Source organism: Falco biarmicus, chromosome 9 (genome assembly GCF_023638135.1).
Source record: "Falco biarmicus isolate bFalBia1 chromosome 9, bFalBia1.pri, whole genome shotgun sequence".
In the NCBI taxonomy this organism is placed as follows: Eukaryota; Metazoa; Chordata; class Aves; order Falconiformes; family Falconidae; genus Falco; species Falco biarmicus.
In genome coordinates, this window is record NC_079296.1 from 41,501,786 (window position 1) to 41,516,841 (window position 15,056).

Consider the following 15,056-nt stretch of genomic DNA (forward strand, 5'->3'; position numbering starts at 1 on the left):
TAAGCAGTTGGTTAGCTGTTCAGACTATCACTGTAACAGTGGTTGACAGTGGGCAATGGAGACTGTACGATGCTCATTCATAGTGATATCTGTATGAACCTACGTGCAAAATGCTCAGTAGTCAGCAGGTAAGTATCACCATCCACTTTATGGATGCTTAATGAATCATCTGTTTGCATCTTTGTAAAAATGCTGTTAGCAAAGGAGACTGTTCAAATAAATGAGTAAGTTTTACAAAAAAACTTTGAGTTTGGAATCAAAGGCTAGATCTTGATAAAGCTTTAATAAACCTTGATGAACTTGAGAGCTTTGTTTAGCATTTTTCAACTTTGTGAGCTGTAGATGCTGGAATGTTGAAAGAATTCTCAAGATTAAATTATTGGTATGCCATTAGTAGTTAATTCTTTTAAAATCCTGTGTGTTAAAAGGCAGCTTATGCTGTTTGGGAACCACAAGATAGCTGTGGAAAATGCATTTGCTTCTAATGGGTTGATTTTTGTAATTGAAGAATTTAAATTATGTTAGTATAATGAAACAATTATCTTTAAGCTTTGAGCTTTGTATCTTCCTCTGAGGCAATATGGGAGATTTCTTCTGAAGAGAGAATACCCTTTATCTCTCCTCTTCTTCTATTCTTCTAGAAGTTCTACAATTTTCCTTTATTTTACTTGTGCTTTTAATTAAAGCCTGCAAGTAATAGCACCCAAAGGAAGCAAGGGGGAAAGGGAAGATGCAAAGCATAGGCAGTGAGAACAGCTGTCTCTATGCTGTATAGGAGGTGCATGTTTATAATACTGAAATATGTTCTGGGGACTATTATGATGTATTATGTCATGGAGCTTGACTGTTCTTTTTGGTTGTGTTTTTGTCTTTTTAAAATAGAGGCATGTAAAATGAGAACACGTAACTGCTGAGAGGATAGGAGAGAATACAAGCAAATGTAGCATTTTTGAGCTGCTGAACTGTTTATCAGCAGAAATATTGCAGTGCTCAAAACCCAACAATCTAGCTATACATAGCAGCAGTTTACCTAATATTCAGGTTAGAAAGGTAGTGAGATTTTTTTATTATTATTAAGCTGTTCTTGACTAAATACTTGTATGTGATCATAATTAGTAATCTGGGACTAAATAAAAATTTGTTTGGTATTCTGTTTACCAAAAGCAGTAAGTCAGTTCTTGGGGATTTGTAAAGTGAAAAAAGCAGAGGGATTTGTGTGTCATTTGTGCTTAAGATTTCACACTTGTTAAATGTTGGCATGAGAGCATGTTAAGTACAGCCACTCAAAAATACAGGTTTCAGTTTGTGGCTCTCTTTGTATTTGGGTGAGTTGTGGTGTACCTGTGGGAACAATTTCCATCATGGCTGTCACAACTTTAGCTCATGATCTTGAGATGGATTAAAAATGACAGATGCAGAGTAGAGAACATAATAAAATGCTTCAGTTACTGTAACATGTAAGAAACATGTAAAAACATTGGACATGTAGAAAAACCCCAGAGAAATAAGGTGCATGACAATGTTAATACTTGAGGAAGAAAGTATTTTTACATATTTTGCCTCTGTGTACACTTAAAAGTGGTATCTGTAACTCTCACTGAATTTGTCCTGAAACAATAAAATCGACTGGTTTGTAGAAAACTAAGGTGGTATTAATTTTATCAACAGATACTGTTTGCAAAGGAATATGAAGCTAAAATAATATTCAGCTTGAAATCAGGTTACTTTGATAGTCATGATTGTAAAGCTTGAGACATTCCTCTCTATTTGTTCTATAGGCACTTTGCTCATAAATACAAACACATTATTAGAGAGATGGTGAATTACATCTCATTACACTACCTTTTTGAAGACAAGTGTGAAGTTGGGGTTTTTTTTCAGAGCAACCTGCTAGTCTTTGAGTATTCTAAAGATGTTTGAAGGGAATTTATGTGTGGATTTTTTTTTTCCTGACATAACCACCTGTTCCCTTTATGTACCTATAGTGAATTTGGGATGATTTTCTGTCTGGGGTATTTTGTAATGGTTTCTGATTCCAGGTTTGCTGTAATTTTATAAGCCACTTTAAAACTTACCTTGAGTTATTGATTACTTCAGTTTATTACATAGGGACCACACCACCCATGACTGGCCAAAAGTGTATGCTGCGGACTTAAGTCCAGCAAAAACTTTCCAGGAAATGTAATTGAGGTGAAAATGACTGTAGTCGGGTAGCAATTCAAATTGGTTGCTGATTTTCATAGCAACAAGAAAAGGACTGTTGAATGCTCACTCACTGCCATATTACCTGACTGCTTTTCATTTTTAAATATTGCGTGCAAATAGTTATATATGGATTTACATTGGGTTAAAATAATCAATCTATAACTGAAGACTGTCCCTACCTAACTAATTAAATGTGAATGTCTGCAATGTTAGTCATCTGTCAGTTTACATATTGCAAGTTATCTTCATGCCTAATCTGCCAGTGATGTTTAAAAATAACTGTACCAGGATTGCCAGAATGTATGAGGTTTGAGTTGTTTGTTGCAGTGTTTTAAGTTTAGAAAGTAATTACAAATATTAACTGTTTTTCTTCCTTCTTATGCTGCTATTTTTTCAAAAGGAATCTTCTGCTAAGGAAATTCAATTAAAATGTATTGTTTCTGCCTATGTTTATAAGTAGAAATTATTTTTCTGTGCATTTGATAAGCATTTGTTTTTGATATGGTTAACAAACTATCCTGAGTTCTTGTTTTTGCCAGCGTCTTTTACGTTTGCACAATTGAGGCTCGTACAACTGCTTTTAAGATGTTGTTATAATGTAGTGAATAATGTATTCTACTACTGTAAGAACGTTAGGTAAAAACGGAAAGGTAGCAGCTTTTTATATCGCTTATTGCAATGTGATGATACCTTTGTAAAGCTTGTTGTAGTTTTACCTAAAGGTTAAAAGTGTATGTTCTTCCCAAGTTCCTGAAGTCTGGTGATATCATAGCGTATAATTCCTATGCTACCAAAAATAACATGTGGTATAACCAGTTACATTTGTTTTGCTAATTGTAATCTTTTTTGTATGTAAGTAGCCTTTTTCTGTTTATTTCCCTTTCCTCAATCTCATTTTAGCAATGTGATGAGCAAGAAAGAAGCAAAACAAGAAAAGTTTGATTCATCCAAGCATATATTCACAATGGGATGCTTAAATTCCCAGTGATAGTATTAGAACTGATTATTATTTTTTTTCAGTTGCCCTGTGTTCATTATGTATATTAAGATGACGAAGGCAGTGGTAAGGGAATTGATGCAGATGAACTCAGTTCTTGTTTTGCTAGTGAGCATTAGCTAGATATAGCATAGGGCTGGAGTAGTTGATTTATATCGCCAGAGAATGTGTGACATACTGACTTCGTTTGCAATTAGGTCTTAATCTGCTGTTGTACAATGTTTTATTGCTCCACTTATATGCATTTTAATGGGAATAAAAAGTATAGCAGAGGTATCAGTGATAGAGCTTTTAGAAGCCTTGCAAGATACTTTTGTCTCAAATCGTTTGTCTTGTGGTGTTTCTGTTCCCATGATTACTCCTTCTCAATTATAACTGACTTTCTGAAGTATCTTCTCTTCTGAGTGTGTGTATTTTATTAGTTGTTTAAAATGGTAAATGCTGAGGAAATCTGTTAGCTGTAGAATATAAAAGAAACACACAAAATATATAATCTGTAAATTTTTCTATGATTCTAATTGCTCACTTCTAGCATTTTATAAATGTTTTTGAATAATGGTTTTTCTTCACACGATTATTGTGCAAACTATTTCAAAACACTGTTAGAATTTGTTCATAACAGACTGTAAACTGCTGCTTCATCAGCCTGTCACTTGCTGGCGATCTGCCCAGAAGGGGCAAGTGGCTATTTGTGAATTGAACAAACTGTGTGTCGGACAGTGTAAGGTGAAGGATTTGCTATGTTAAGGAGTTTGTAGCCTTGAAATTTGACTGCTCTCATAATTAATAGGTTTCAAAAAAAAAAAAAAGCCAAGTTTTAAAAAAACCTACAAACCAACAAAACACCAAAAAAATGCAAGATATAAAATTACATCTAAGTGATGGAAATGAAATTTAACTGTCTACAGTATGTTAACTGTGATTTGAAATTGTGTGGTAGTTCTTTGTGTTTTTATCCTTTAAGTTTGATGATGGTTGTACATAGTTGCAAGTAAGCATTGACCGTAGGAAAGAGTAAAAATGTAATAATTAAAAGTTCATCACGTAATCTGTGCTTTGTTTGCATCTGGACAGTCTCACTGTTTTGTGTGTTTTTTGCAGTTTAGTTAAAAATGTATTAGAAAAATTTCTGATGGATTAAAAATCAAAAAAGATACCTCATGAACATGAAGAACATAAATAGGTCTATTGTGGGGTTTTTCCCTTAACTGATCTTTAGCATTTGGGCTGCAGTATTACTCTTCTGGTTTTGGGGAGTTGCTGATTCGGCTTCAGACTGGTTTTAGACAGGTTTTGGGACATGCTGCCCTTGTGTTCTACAAATGCAATCCTAGGCAGAGGAGTCATTGGGTAAAGAAACTCCCCTCTAAGAACCCTAAAAATAAAGGAGAATACTGTAAGGTAGAGAATTTATTTATTTTAACTTTAAGAAGGTAGCAGATGGAGGAGATGGACAGAGAGGGGGCAGAGGGCAGAGAATAAATCTTTTTACACCAAGGAAGTGAAGGGTTACAGTCTTCCATGACCATAAAATAACTGCTGTAATTACGTTGTAGTTTTGTGTTGCACTAAGATTGGACACAACATCACGATACAAACCTGAGAACATACCACGAGAATACACTGTCAGTTGTTCAGTCTGACCTGACTCTAATGTAACTGAAACGTTTCAGGGTCGAGCACCACAGGTTTAGAGGACTGCACATAGTGGCTGCATATGTTTTTTTGTCCTGAGAGTGGAAGTGCTTCAGGACGTACCTAGGCAAACACATTTTGACATCCTTGATAGGTATTTCTGTTTCTACTTGCTGTGCTTAATTTCATGACTGTCATGGAGGGGGGAAGGGTACTTCTGTGTGGTACCAGTTTTTGTAATTGCTGTTTAGTTCCAGTAGCTGTGAATTTGTGTTGTGTTGGTCTGCCCAGTAGCAATTTTTGCTGCTTTTAGTTAAGAATTCCTAGCTGAACTGTTTTGGCTGTTTATTTTGATATTGTTTAGACATACTATTTGAATGGACGCTAAAGGAAACGAAGCTTTTAAAATCACATAGCATCATTCTTTCCTGATGTAACACATTTGAACACAATGGCCAGTTTTTTAGTGGATTTTTGTGCAAAATCAACACGCCTTGACATAGCTGCAGCTGTTTCTACAGCTTGGCGAGGAGAAGGGAGGCTGTTGATGGCCATTATTTGGGCACTGTACATATATGTTGCAGCAAGGGAAGCTTTCCTATTAGGGGACTAAAAGGAAAATTAATGGTGAGAGAGTTCAGACTCCGTAACAGGTTCTGCAGAGAGATTGTGTCTCCATCCTTGAAAGCAGGTTTGCAAGGGAGGAGTTTCAGCCAGTAATTCAAGCCTCTTGTTCTTGTTTTTGTTACCTGATAGAATGATGAAAATGTGTCACTCCAGGACATCCCACTCTCAGTTCCAAGTCCAGAACCACAAGAACCTGAGTCAACTTTTAAGGTAAATGACACTGACTTACTCTACAGAATAAGAGACACAAACCTGTTTGTGTTTATCAACAACAAACCAAAAACTTTTGTGTCACTACAAAGTGCTGCTTCTTGTTTCTTTCTTATATTTAAATGCAAACCTAGCAAATGTTTATGTACTTAATCTTCACAGTTTTGTTAAAATAGCAGGGTTTATTTGACCTTTTAAAATATGTACTTGCTAGCACAGTTAATTAGGTAGAATAATTTTGCCTTTTGGTATTTGTAGCAGTCATGCAAATTAACAGCTGAAAAGTAACGTCTTTCAAAAATTTTCTGCTTGCTTGGTAAGTGTTGGATTTTGAAAAGACAATTTTTGCTTTGAAGTCTAATCGTACCATACTTATTCAATTACTTGGTCTGTTTCATTACATCTATTGTTGACTTCAGTTCAAAATATTTTTCATCTAAAGTAATTTTTCCCTGAGATAACGGAGGTATTGCAGATATAATTTAAAAACAATTTGAACCCCACAAAATCAAAGATTAATGGCCATTCTAAAACAATAAACTGAAGGAAGAAGCAATCACAATGGGTATTCCAAAAAGGATTATCTCCTGTGGTCACAGATTTGTAATGTTGTGCTTTCTACAGCGCTAAGGTTTTATAGCATTGCTTGGCTGTTACTGTAAAATCGGTACGGTACTGTAAAATACTTGCTGAAGATGCAATGAAATTGGAAATGCTTCTCAAAAGGGAAGAACACTTACAGTCTTAGTCCTATTTGGAAGCTGTCTGTCCAAATCCTGTTTTCCAGGTTTAAGAGGTTTGCCAAAGCTGTATATCCATATACATCATCCTTTAGCAACCCTGGTTTCTAAGTGGTTAACATTTAGGCCTTCTTTTCTCTTTAATTGTTGTCTGATGTATTTGTTGTGCTTGTCTTCCTACAGTCACATCTCTCAATCTTAGTTTTAATTCCCAGAAGATAAAGTATTGCTTTTTATCTTCTTAACAAAAAAAAAAAAAAAAAAAAAGGCTAGGCTTAACTGACACTTTGAATTGTCACTTCTTGAACTGGTGATGGCATATGGTTTGAAAAATTGCACAACCAATCAGGTGTGGTCCCAAAGCAGTAATTAGTAACATCTTCAGTGAAACTGAAATAGTAGATGTATGTTACTAAATGGAAGTATGCCCCTTAATTTATGGCCTAGCTATAGTGGCACAGTTATGAAATACATTAAAAATATGTTATGATGAGAAATTATTTTTAAAAAAATCACTCTTGAATACTTACCAATTTTTTAGTCTCTGAACTTTGCATAATTTTGTCTTCAGTTTTCAGTAGGACGTATTTGAATTGGTTGTGCTGTTTGCATTCAATAAATGTCCTTATGCTTACGTTTCTAAATTATTTGTTTCTTGTTTAATGATTTCTAAATAGCAGCTCACTTAACCTTTAAGCTTCAGTATTTTTTGCAGTTGGATAAAGAGGATTATGGGTAGTGTTTGATTGCTAGGGATGTTCATCTACATTATGTTAGTTGCTTGTATGACAGATGAACTACCACGTGAGAAGTGCAGCTGACTGACTTAGCCTGAAAATTTAGTGGGTCCGCTCAACTGGGCCTCTTAAAGAGATTTCTAGTCAAGTTTCTTCACTCTTTAAGTTGTATGTCTACAGCCCATCTCACCATGTGAATAAGAGGAAAACATCTGCTAATGTTACTGCCAGTCCTCCATGAACATCTCATGTGATATGTTCTGTATAGGCATTGATTTAGATTGTGTAGTCCTTTATAGAAAACCTTGTATTGCCCACTTTTCTGTTGCAGATGGATGATCTGCTGAATGAGATCAGGCAGCTTAAAGATGAACTGAAGAAAAAGGACGAAACAATCAACCAATTAGAGCACCAACTTGTAAGTATGCTACTAAATCTTTAACAAAATCCCAGGTGTGCGCTGCAGAGTGTAACTTCAATAGGTAATTCTTAGGAAAGCTCTAAGAGGGCTAGGCATCTGATTTTTTTTTCGTACACTTTCATTATAACTAAGGTAAGTTTGGATTCTGTTTAGACCCACCTGTCTCATGGGTCTGTGAAGGTTCAGTTAGCAGACCTGTTTTACATGTTCCAGTGCGTTTGCAGCTGTACACCTGGGATCTTTAATTCTGTAGGCCAGTTATGATTTGCATGTGTGGCACTAAGCAAGGACATTTATACAATTGTTAAATGTATTTAATTTCTGAAAGAAACACTTTGAACATAAACTTCTAGAAGCTGTTCAGAAATAACAATGAGCAAAGGTAAGGCACTTTGTGCTTAAAGTATTTTAAAAATTAACAAGTATAGGGCCTATCATTCTACTTGGTTTGTTGGTTTTTTTTCTCCTCCTTTCCCCGAGTGTCCATTAGTTCACTAAAGAATTCTACCATAGACTGTAAAGCTGAGCAAGGTAGTATTCAAAGTTGATTCTCTTTCAGAAACAAACAAACAAAACCTAAAAACCCCAATAAAATAAAGTATGTTGAATAGTAAGATCAAATTGGTGAAATAAAAATTATGGGCACGTTTTCATCATATATCAGGTTCAGGCAAACATGTAAGTCCTCGACTAAAAGTAACGTATGCCTTTCTGCTTTATACTGTTGTGCTAAGTTAACTTTGGATTTTGCCATGCGTATGTCTGCATTTGGTTTTGGTAAATGCACCTCTATGACAATTCTCATAAAATAACCCCATGTTTTCAAGCCACAGCAAGATCTGAAAGGTAGGGTAGATGAAATGCCAGAAGGTGCACACCATATTTATTTATCATAGCTGGAGTCAATCTTATGTGACTATAATCTCTAATAAAATGTTTGTAATGTGCTTTTGTACATACACGCACTGAAAGTCACCTGTGATCTTCATAGTGTCCCTGTCTAGCATGAGATCATTCCTTCTAAAACAAAAATGAAAGGTTAAGATTTGGCTTTCTGCTCTGCTGCTTAAACATCATAATTCCAGATCACAGCATACCAAAAGAAATTGTCTGCTACACTAATAAAGTCTAATAAAGTCTATTAGTATTTTGCAGTAAGTGTAGATTTTATTTTTTTTTTGTATGCTTAGTTTCATTCTTACTGTCAGCCTTTAAAGATTTCTTCAAGGAAATCTCTCCTTTCCTGCTAGGTCATATACCTAATAACTGTAGTAACTGAAAACCTTTCTGCAGCTAAGGAACTCCACCGTGAAGATGGGTATAACTTACTTGTGATTATTAAAAGGTGACTTTTTCGAGAGTGTAGTGTTTCAGAAATTCGAGTGAATCAAAAACACTTTCCAAAAGTCACGTTTTATTCTAGATTATTTCTGAATATACTTTGGGAAAAGAAGCTGTTGTGCAGTACTGTAAATACTAGTTTCTACAGTTTAATTGTGTTGTGCTGTACTGTCAAGTAATGCATGTTATTTGAACACTGGGCCTTGACTGTGTTTTTCAAGAGCCTTGGTTAGTTGTTTTCTTACAAGTTCGTTCTTTTTTCTCTTTTTGGGGGTGATTAAGGCCACTAGGTGTAACTGCCAGAAAGACAGTCAAAAACCTGCAGGGGCACCATGCATGTATGCTGATAAATTTACACAAACCTCCTGGAGGCGAAGTTCTGTGAGTAATATGTGCCATTTATTCTGTTATGACTTTGTGTTTGATTCCCCAGTTCTATTACTTCTGCTGTCACACAAGTTGGCCTTACTTAAGAGATTGTGCTGTATGTGAGAGTGGTATCCTTCCTGCTGTGCATCCCTTGCATTCTTTCGCCACCTTTTTATTTGAACTTTTATTACAAACATTTATTTTACAATAAGTAATTAAACTTTAGAAGTCTCCTCTTGAAATAATCATCCTTTGCACTGTTAAAATTACAGTCGGTCCAAGCTGTATATCTAATCCTACATATTTTCCTGTATCATGACTTTCAAGACATAGGTAACTGTATTTGGTTTTGGGCTTTTTTCCTGATTAAAGTTTCATTGTTGATGTTCCCACATTTGTTGATGAAAAGCAATGTGTTGCCAGTTTCAGTCCCTAAGAATAAAAAAAAAGTTAATATTTTTATAATTTTAATTTATTTTTTATTTTTATCATTTATTTAAATAATTTGACTCATTCAAAAAATTAATGGGTGAAAATCACTTTGACAAAAGACATCTTCATTCCCATATGTTGTTGCATGGATCACATTCGCTTCCATTATATAAAGCGTACATTCTTCCTGGAACATGAACTCAATACTGCAGATGGGGGAGGTGTAACACATGTGACATTATATAATAATAAGGAATTGTCTTTGAATTCTGAGCAAAGCTTTTGTCAGTCCCTAGCAAATAGTATTTTCTAACTAGAGACATAGTTTGAAGATCCGAAGAGATGTCTTTGAAAGGTTAAAAATGGGTTAGATTTTTGTTTCTTTGTTTTTACCCTGAGTTACTTGATGTGAGATTGTAGTAAAGATAAATCAAACTTGCTATCCTTCTATAATTAATCTTAAATATATAGTGCTAGGATAGAAATACCATCACATTGTATGTTCACCAGTTACTAGCAAACAGCTTTATTCTGTTGAGACCATGCTTTTGAACAATTTTCTCTCTGATAAGAACCCAAAGTAAAAAGATCATATCCATGAGTAGGTTTGAGTTTGTTCCAACACCCCTGTTCCGGAATGTGTGTGTAGTGTCTTTATCCCATTTGTCTCTTTTCCTCTTACTTTAGAGCTTTTGAGCACTTCTGTTGTGTCTTTTTCCCAAGGTTTCATTTCATATGTGTGGTGTTCATTTGATGTTTTTCTGCATTAATACTATTACTAGGTTAGTGACTATTGTTGTTTTCATGTTCTTTTTTCTTCCTCTCTCATTTTCCAATTAAATTCAGAAACAGATTAGTAACCATTGAAATTTAGTTGCTAACTACAGAACCATTAGTTTGTCTGATGAATTAATACTGCAGGTTGTTCGAAGATATTGGAGAAGATGAGGAATGTGAGTTTGTATCTTGGGGGAAAGGAGTCATTTAGCCAAATTGACTGTTTTGGCCAGGTTGGTTGGTCAGTATATTTCTTTCACAATATTCAGTAGTTTTGTTGAAATAGACGCTTTTTTGTCATGAGCAAGTACAGGTTAAGGGAGGCAATCTTTAAAAAAAAAAAAAAAAAAAAAAATCACAAAAACCCACAAACAAACCCCACCACCACCACCAAAACTAAACCAAAAAACTCCCCCCAAAAACCCTCTGCTGTTTTTCATGGTTAGGGGTAGGTGTGTGTGGTTATAGATATGTGTATGTATATGATACACTTAACATATGTCTGTAGACAGATGACCATTAGTTGTGCATTGTAACCATCTCAGTATTTTTGTCTGAATGTGAAGCTTCTCTTGAAAATTTATAAAGCAATTAGGAAAATTCATGAAGTATTGACAAATTTTCAAAATGCACTGCTTTTCAAGGAGCTTTTATTTGTAAATGATAGTGGAAAAATTTTTAGCTGGATGTGTGGGTTTGGTTTTTTAAATGTCTTCTCATTTGCATAACTGTAAGTTACAGGTTTTCTGTAAGCAAACAGAAATTGATAGGAAATCCCACATAAAAGAGCTCCTAAAGGAGGCCGATAGTCTTGGTGCTGTAGCCAAGTTTTGGTTTTAATAATCAGACCTCCACTTTCTGGTTTAATAGTTCCTCTGCTAACATGCATTTGTATGCTTCCTTTCATGACTTAACAGAAGTAAAAAGTAGAAAAAACCTTGTTGTGAAATAATTTTTGATCTGGAACCCTATGACATAGTGTTGCTTTCAATAGAAAGGAGAGACAATTGGTTCTGTTTTTCTTGTGGCAGGATAAATGGAAACAGCAGGAGATACCAGAGTAAAATGTATTCTCACTGAAAAAAAAGGCTTAAAATAATTGTTCCTCTATGTTAACATTCCTGTGAAGTATAATAGAACAGTCTTGAACTGAGAGTGCAGGCTTGGAGAAATCAGGTTTATTGGTCCTAAATGTGGTGTGAATCATGAAATGTAGTTAACGTTTATGAATGGAGTACATATTTTAAAAACTTAAATTACAAATGAAGTCTTGGCAATGAGAGAATAGCTCCTTTGAGGTGTATAAGATTTTTGCTTCTTTAAGTTTGGTAATAGTTATCAAACTTGATGAATATTTAATTCTTTCATTTTTTCCTATGTGTTGACCTGCTAGTCACTTTAAATGATGATGAATATCAGGAAGCTACTTCAGTTTGGTTATCATAACTTTCAAGATTATTCTGGCAGTTTATAAATTCTAGCAGCAACGATACGATGTGTTGATTCCTGAAGTATAAAAAACAGTCTAGGAACACACAGTAATTTACTGTTTCAAGAAATGCTTTAAATGCTTCCAGAAATGTGCTTAATGAACACTGTTAATGTAGTGTTTCATAAAGAATAGATGCTAGAATAAACTAGGAAACAGTGAGAGTGGAAATCGGCTATTGAAAGATTTCAGTCAAGAATTTAAGACTATGTGAATTGCAAGAATTTATTGTGGTTCTGCTGTCCATTTGAAATACCCAGTATTTCTCATCACTTCATTGTTCTCCCAGTAAATAGACAAGTGAATGTCATATTCTTTTTAAGAAGTTATGTTCTTAACTGTTTCTTTCTTTCTTACCAGATATTTCTAGAAAGTGTCCCATCCCGATGTGATTATAAACTTGTCTGGGGTTACTGTCTTTAGGGGCTACAATTTTTGAAAGTACTTTTTTTTTTTTTTTTTTCCCATTCCTATTTAAAGGTAAATATGTACAGAAACAGAAGCTCTGTAACTGGAAACTTGGTATTTGTGTAATAAAACCTAGTGGCTGAAAATGTTTAGAAAATTTGGCATATTAAAAGTTAATAGGTAGCTACCTGTTATCTAGCTATTGTGTATATTGCATGGTATTTCTTCTTAGTAGTTCCCTGACAGTATGCTCAAAACTTAAGTGACTGATTCTATAGACAGTAACTTAGAAGGAAACTTGTTTTCTTTGCCACCCTTAAGATAAAGGCTTGTACACATATTCACTGACAAGATAGACCATGATTTTTCTAGAAGGATTTCTTATAGATCTTTCATATGGTGTTCACTTCCTGTTAATTTGTCTATTGTTTAACTATCATGGAAGAAAAAAACCCAAACCTGGAAGAAGGTATTGAAGATGAAATTACCTGAAGAAATAAGTGTCGATGGACAAAGCTTAGAGGGAAGAAACATGAGCAGCCATTGCTCCATTTGTCCTGCAGCCTTTGCAGTATTGTTTCTGTAATGCTAATTATTGATAATATTGTTAAGATTTTGAGGCTAGAGGGGTTAAATGTCAAGTTTATGTTGACAAATCATTTCATTTCTCAGACTGAAAGGTTGTTTGCATATGGCGAGAACTAAAAGACACGCAAGCAAACTACTAAGTCCTGAATTTGGTTGAAGGTGTCTGTAAAAGATTCTGACCCTTGTGGTCCAGTTGCTTAGCATAACACAACTCCGCCTAGTCCATGGGTGCTCTCCCATGTCCTGCAATAGCAGAAAGCATACAGTAAAAGCTGATTTTTCTCCTTGGTATCAGAGCAGTACACAGCGAGAATAAGCTTTGCTTCCTAAACGTGTATAGGTTCATTCTTGTCTCTGATAAAATGACAACAAAACCTTTCAGTTTGCATGGGAGCATGCATATTTTTGTTCTTTGCTGTATCTCTTTTGTGCTTGTGCACTGAGATATTCTTTGCCTTCTGTTTCATTATTGTTCCAGTTGGTTGTTCCAAAGCCTTTCACATTAATTGTTTTGATGAACCTTTGTAATATTTGAGCTGTCTTTGTGTACTGTTGTCTTCTTGGTTTTGGTATCTCCTACCACCTTAGCCTTAAACTTCCTATATGCTTTGACTCTGCAACTCTGAATTTAAACTTCCACATTTGGAGCCTAGTCACTACATGAGCGTTTATCTTCCCGTTGTGCCTACGTTTCTGTCATTGTCCAGTGCTCTGCCGTTTGCTTGCTGATCCATTAAAACGTACATTCATGGTGAGACAGAACCATAGGTGGACCTAGACAGTAATGTTCTGCGCCTGTTTCTTACTGTTACAGTGACAGTGCATAACATGTAGGCATATAAACGGAAGAGAGGTCCTTTAAACCTTTCACTGGCAATTCTTTTTGGTTTATTATAAACCAGCACATGACTGGGGTATTTTCTTTTTCTTTAGACTTGAATACTTTCGAAAAGAAACATTTTGTTTGTGTTGATACTTGGAACTCTGTTGTTCTAGGTTTGGTCATGATGTGTAGCTCTGAGTTTAAGAACTGGCAGTGCTGGGTGAGATGCAGCAAAAATAATCTTTTCATGGAAGTGCTCGAGGGCTCTAGCTTTACAGATAAAAATGGGTCTTTCCTGTATTTGCGTTTCTGCAGGAGAAAAGACTTTTTAAAAGCAGTATCATTTTGGGGTATTGGTGTATCCTTGGGAAAAGAGCTGAAATATTTGGCTGTTGGCTAAAATTACTGTGCAGCAATAACTTAGAAATATTTCTCCTGTCCTTTTCTGACAGAAGCAATTGATTATGTTCATGTGATTGCTTATTCTAAGGTTGAGGTCTCTCAATTCCTTTGCATTCCATTGCAATGGAAAACTGTGGCCTTAATATCTTCATAGTAGCCTTAAAACCAAACAAACAAAAAAAACCCACAACCAAACTAACAAAATAAACCCACCACAATAACCCAAACAAAATCCACCAGCTTTTCCAGTGCAGTTAGGGTCAGAACCATAAAGTGTTTAGCAGCAATTATACAATTCATCAGCATCTCTGAAGAACATTCATCATTTTGTTCTGGTTTGTAGGCTGCTTGCTTTCAGCTGCTCCCACTTCAGCTTTTCCACTCCCCAGTCTCCTGTTTTGCCTGGTGTTTAAAATTCTGAATAGCTTCTCTTTCGGGATTCTTTTGCTATTTCACAACTCTGTATCTGGGAAAGGAGAGGAATGGGATTTAAGTTTAGTGGCTGGATGCACATAACAGCTCGGGGAGGAACTGTTCCGAGTGCTGTTTAACTTTACAGTGCAAGTGGAAAGACTTGCACCAGTCTAGGCTTCAGAATCCCATTGAATGTTTTAGGTTTTTTTTATAAAAGCTGAGGTAAGTAATGTTGTCATCTTTCAATTCTAATATTGCTTGCTTATGAGTTTTACAGGTTTTTTAATAAGCATAAATTGTGATTCAGGTTTTTCTTTACTATGTTTAGTAGGAAACATTTTCTGTGCATTTTTAATATGTACTGCAGTCAGAGATGTGCTCACTAGTGTGTATTTCTTTCCCCCCTCCTCCCTCTTTATTGCATTTCTTAGGAACCTCAGC

At 35.3% G+C, this 15,056-nt stretch overlaps 1 protein-coding gene across 5 annotated transcripts in view; it reads left to right on the forward strand.

The window, feature by feature from the left end:
• The window catches only part of CCSER2 (coiled-coil serine rich protein 2), a 73,290-nt gene that overhangs the window by 41,816 nt on the left and 16,418 nt on the right, over positions 1-15,056 (forward strand). For all 5 annotated transcript variants that reach the window (XM_056351807.1, XM_056351806.1, XM_056351803.1 and 2 more), the window contains exons 7-9: positions 5,594-5,674; positions 7,483-7,569; positions 9,196-9,294. In XM_056351807.1, the coding sequence (XP_056207782.1) occupies positions 5,594-5,674; positions 7,483-7,569; positions 9,196-9,294 (267 nt within the window). The remainder of the gene's footprint in view (positions 1-5,593; positions 5,675-7,482; positions 7,570-9,195; positions 9,295-15,056) is intronic.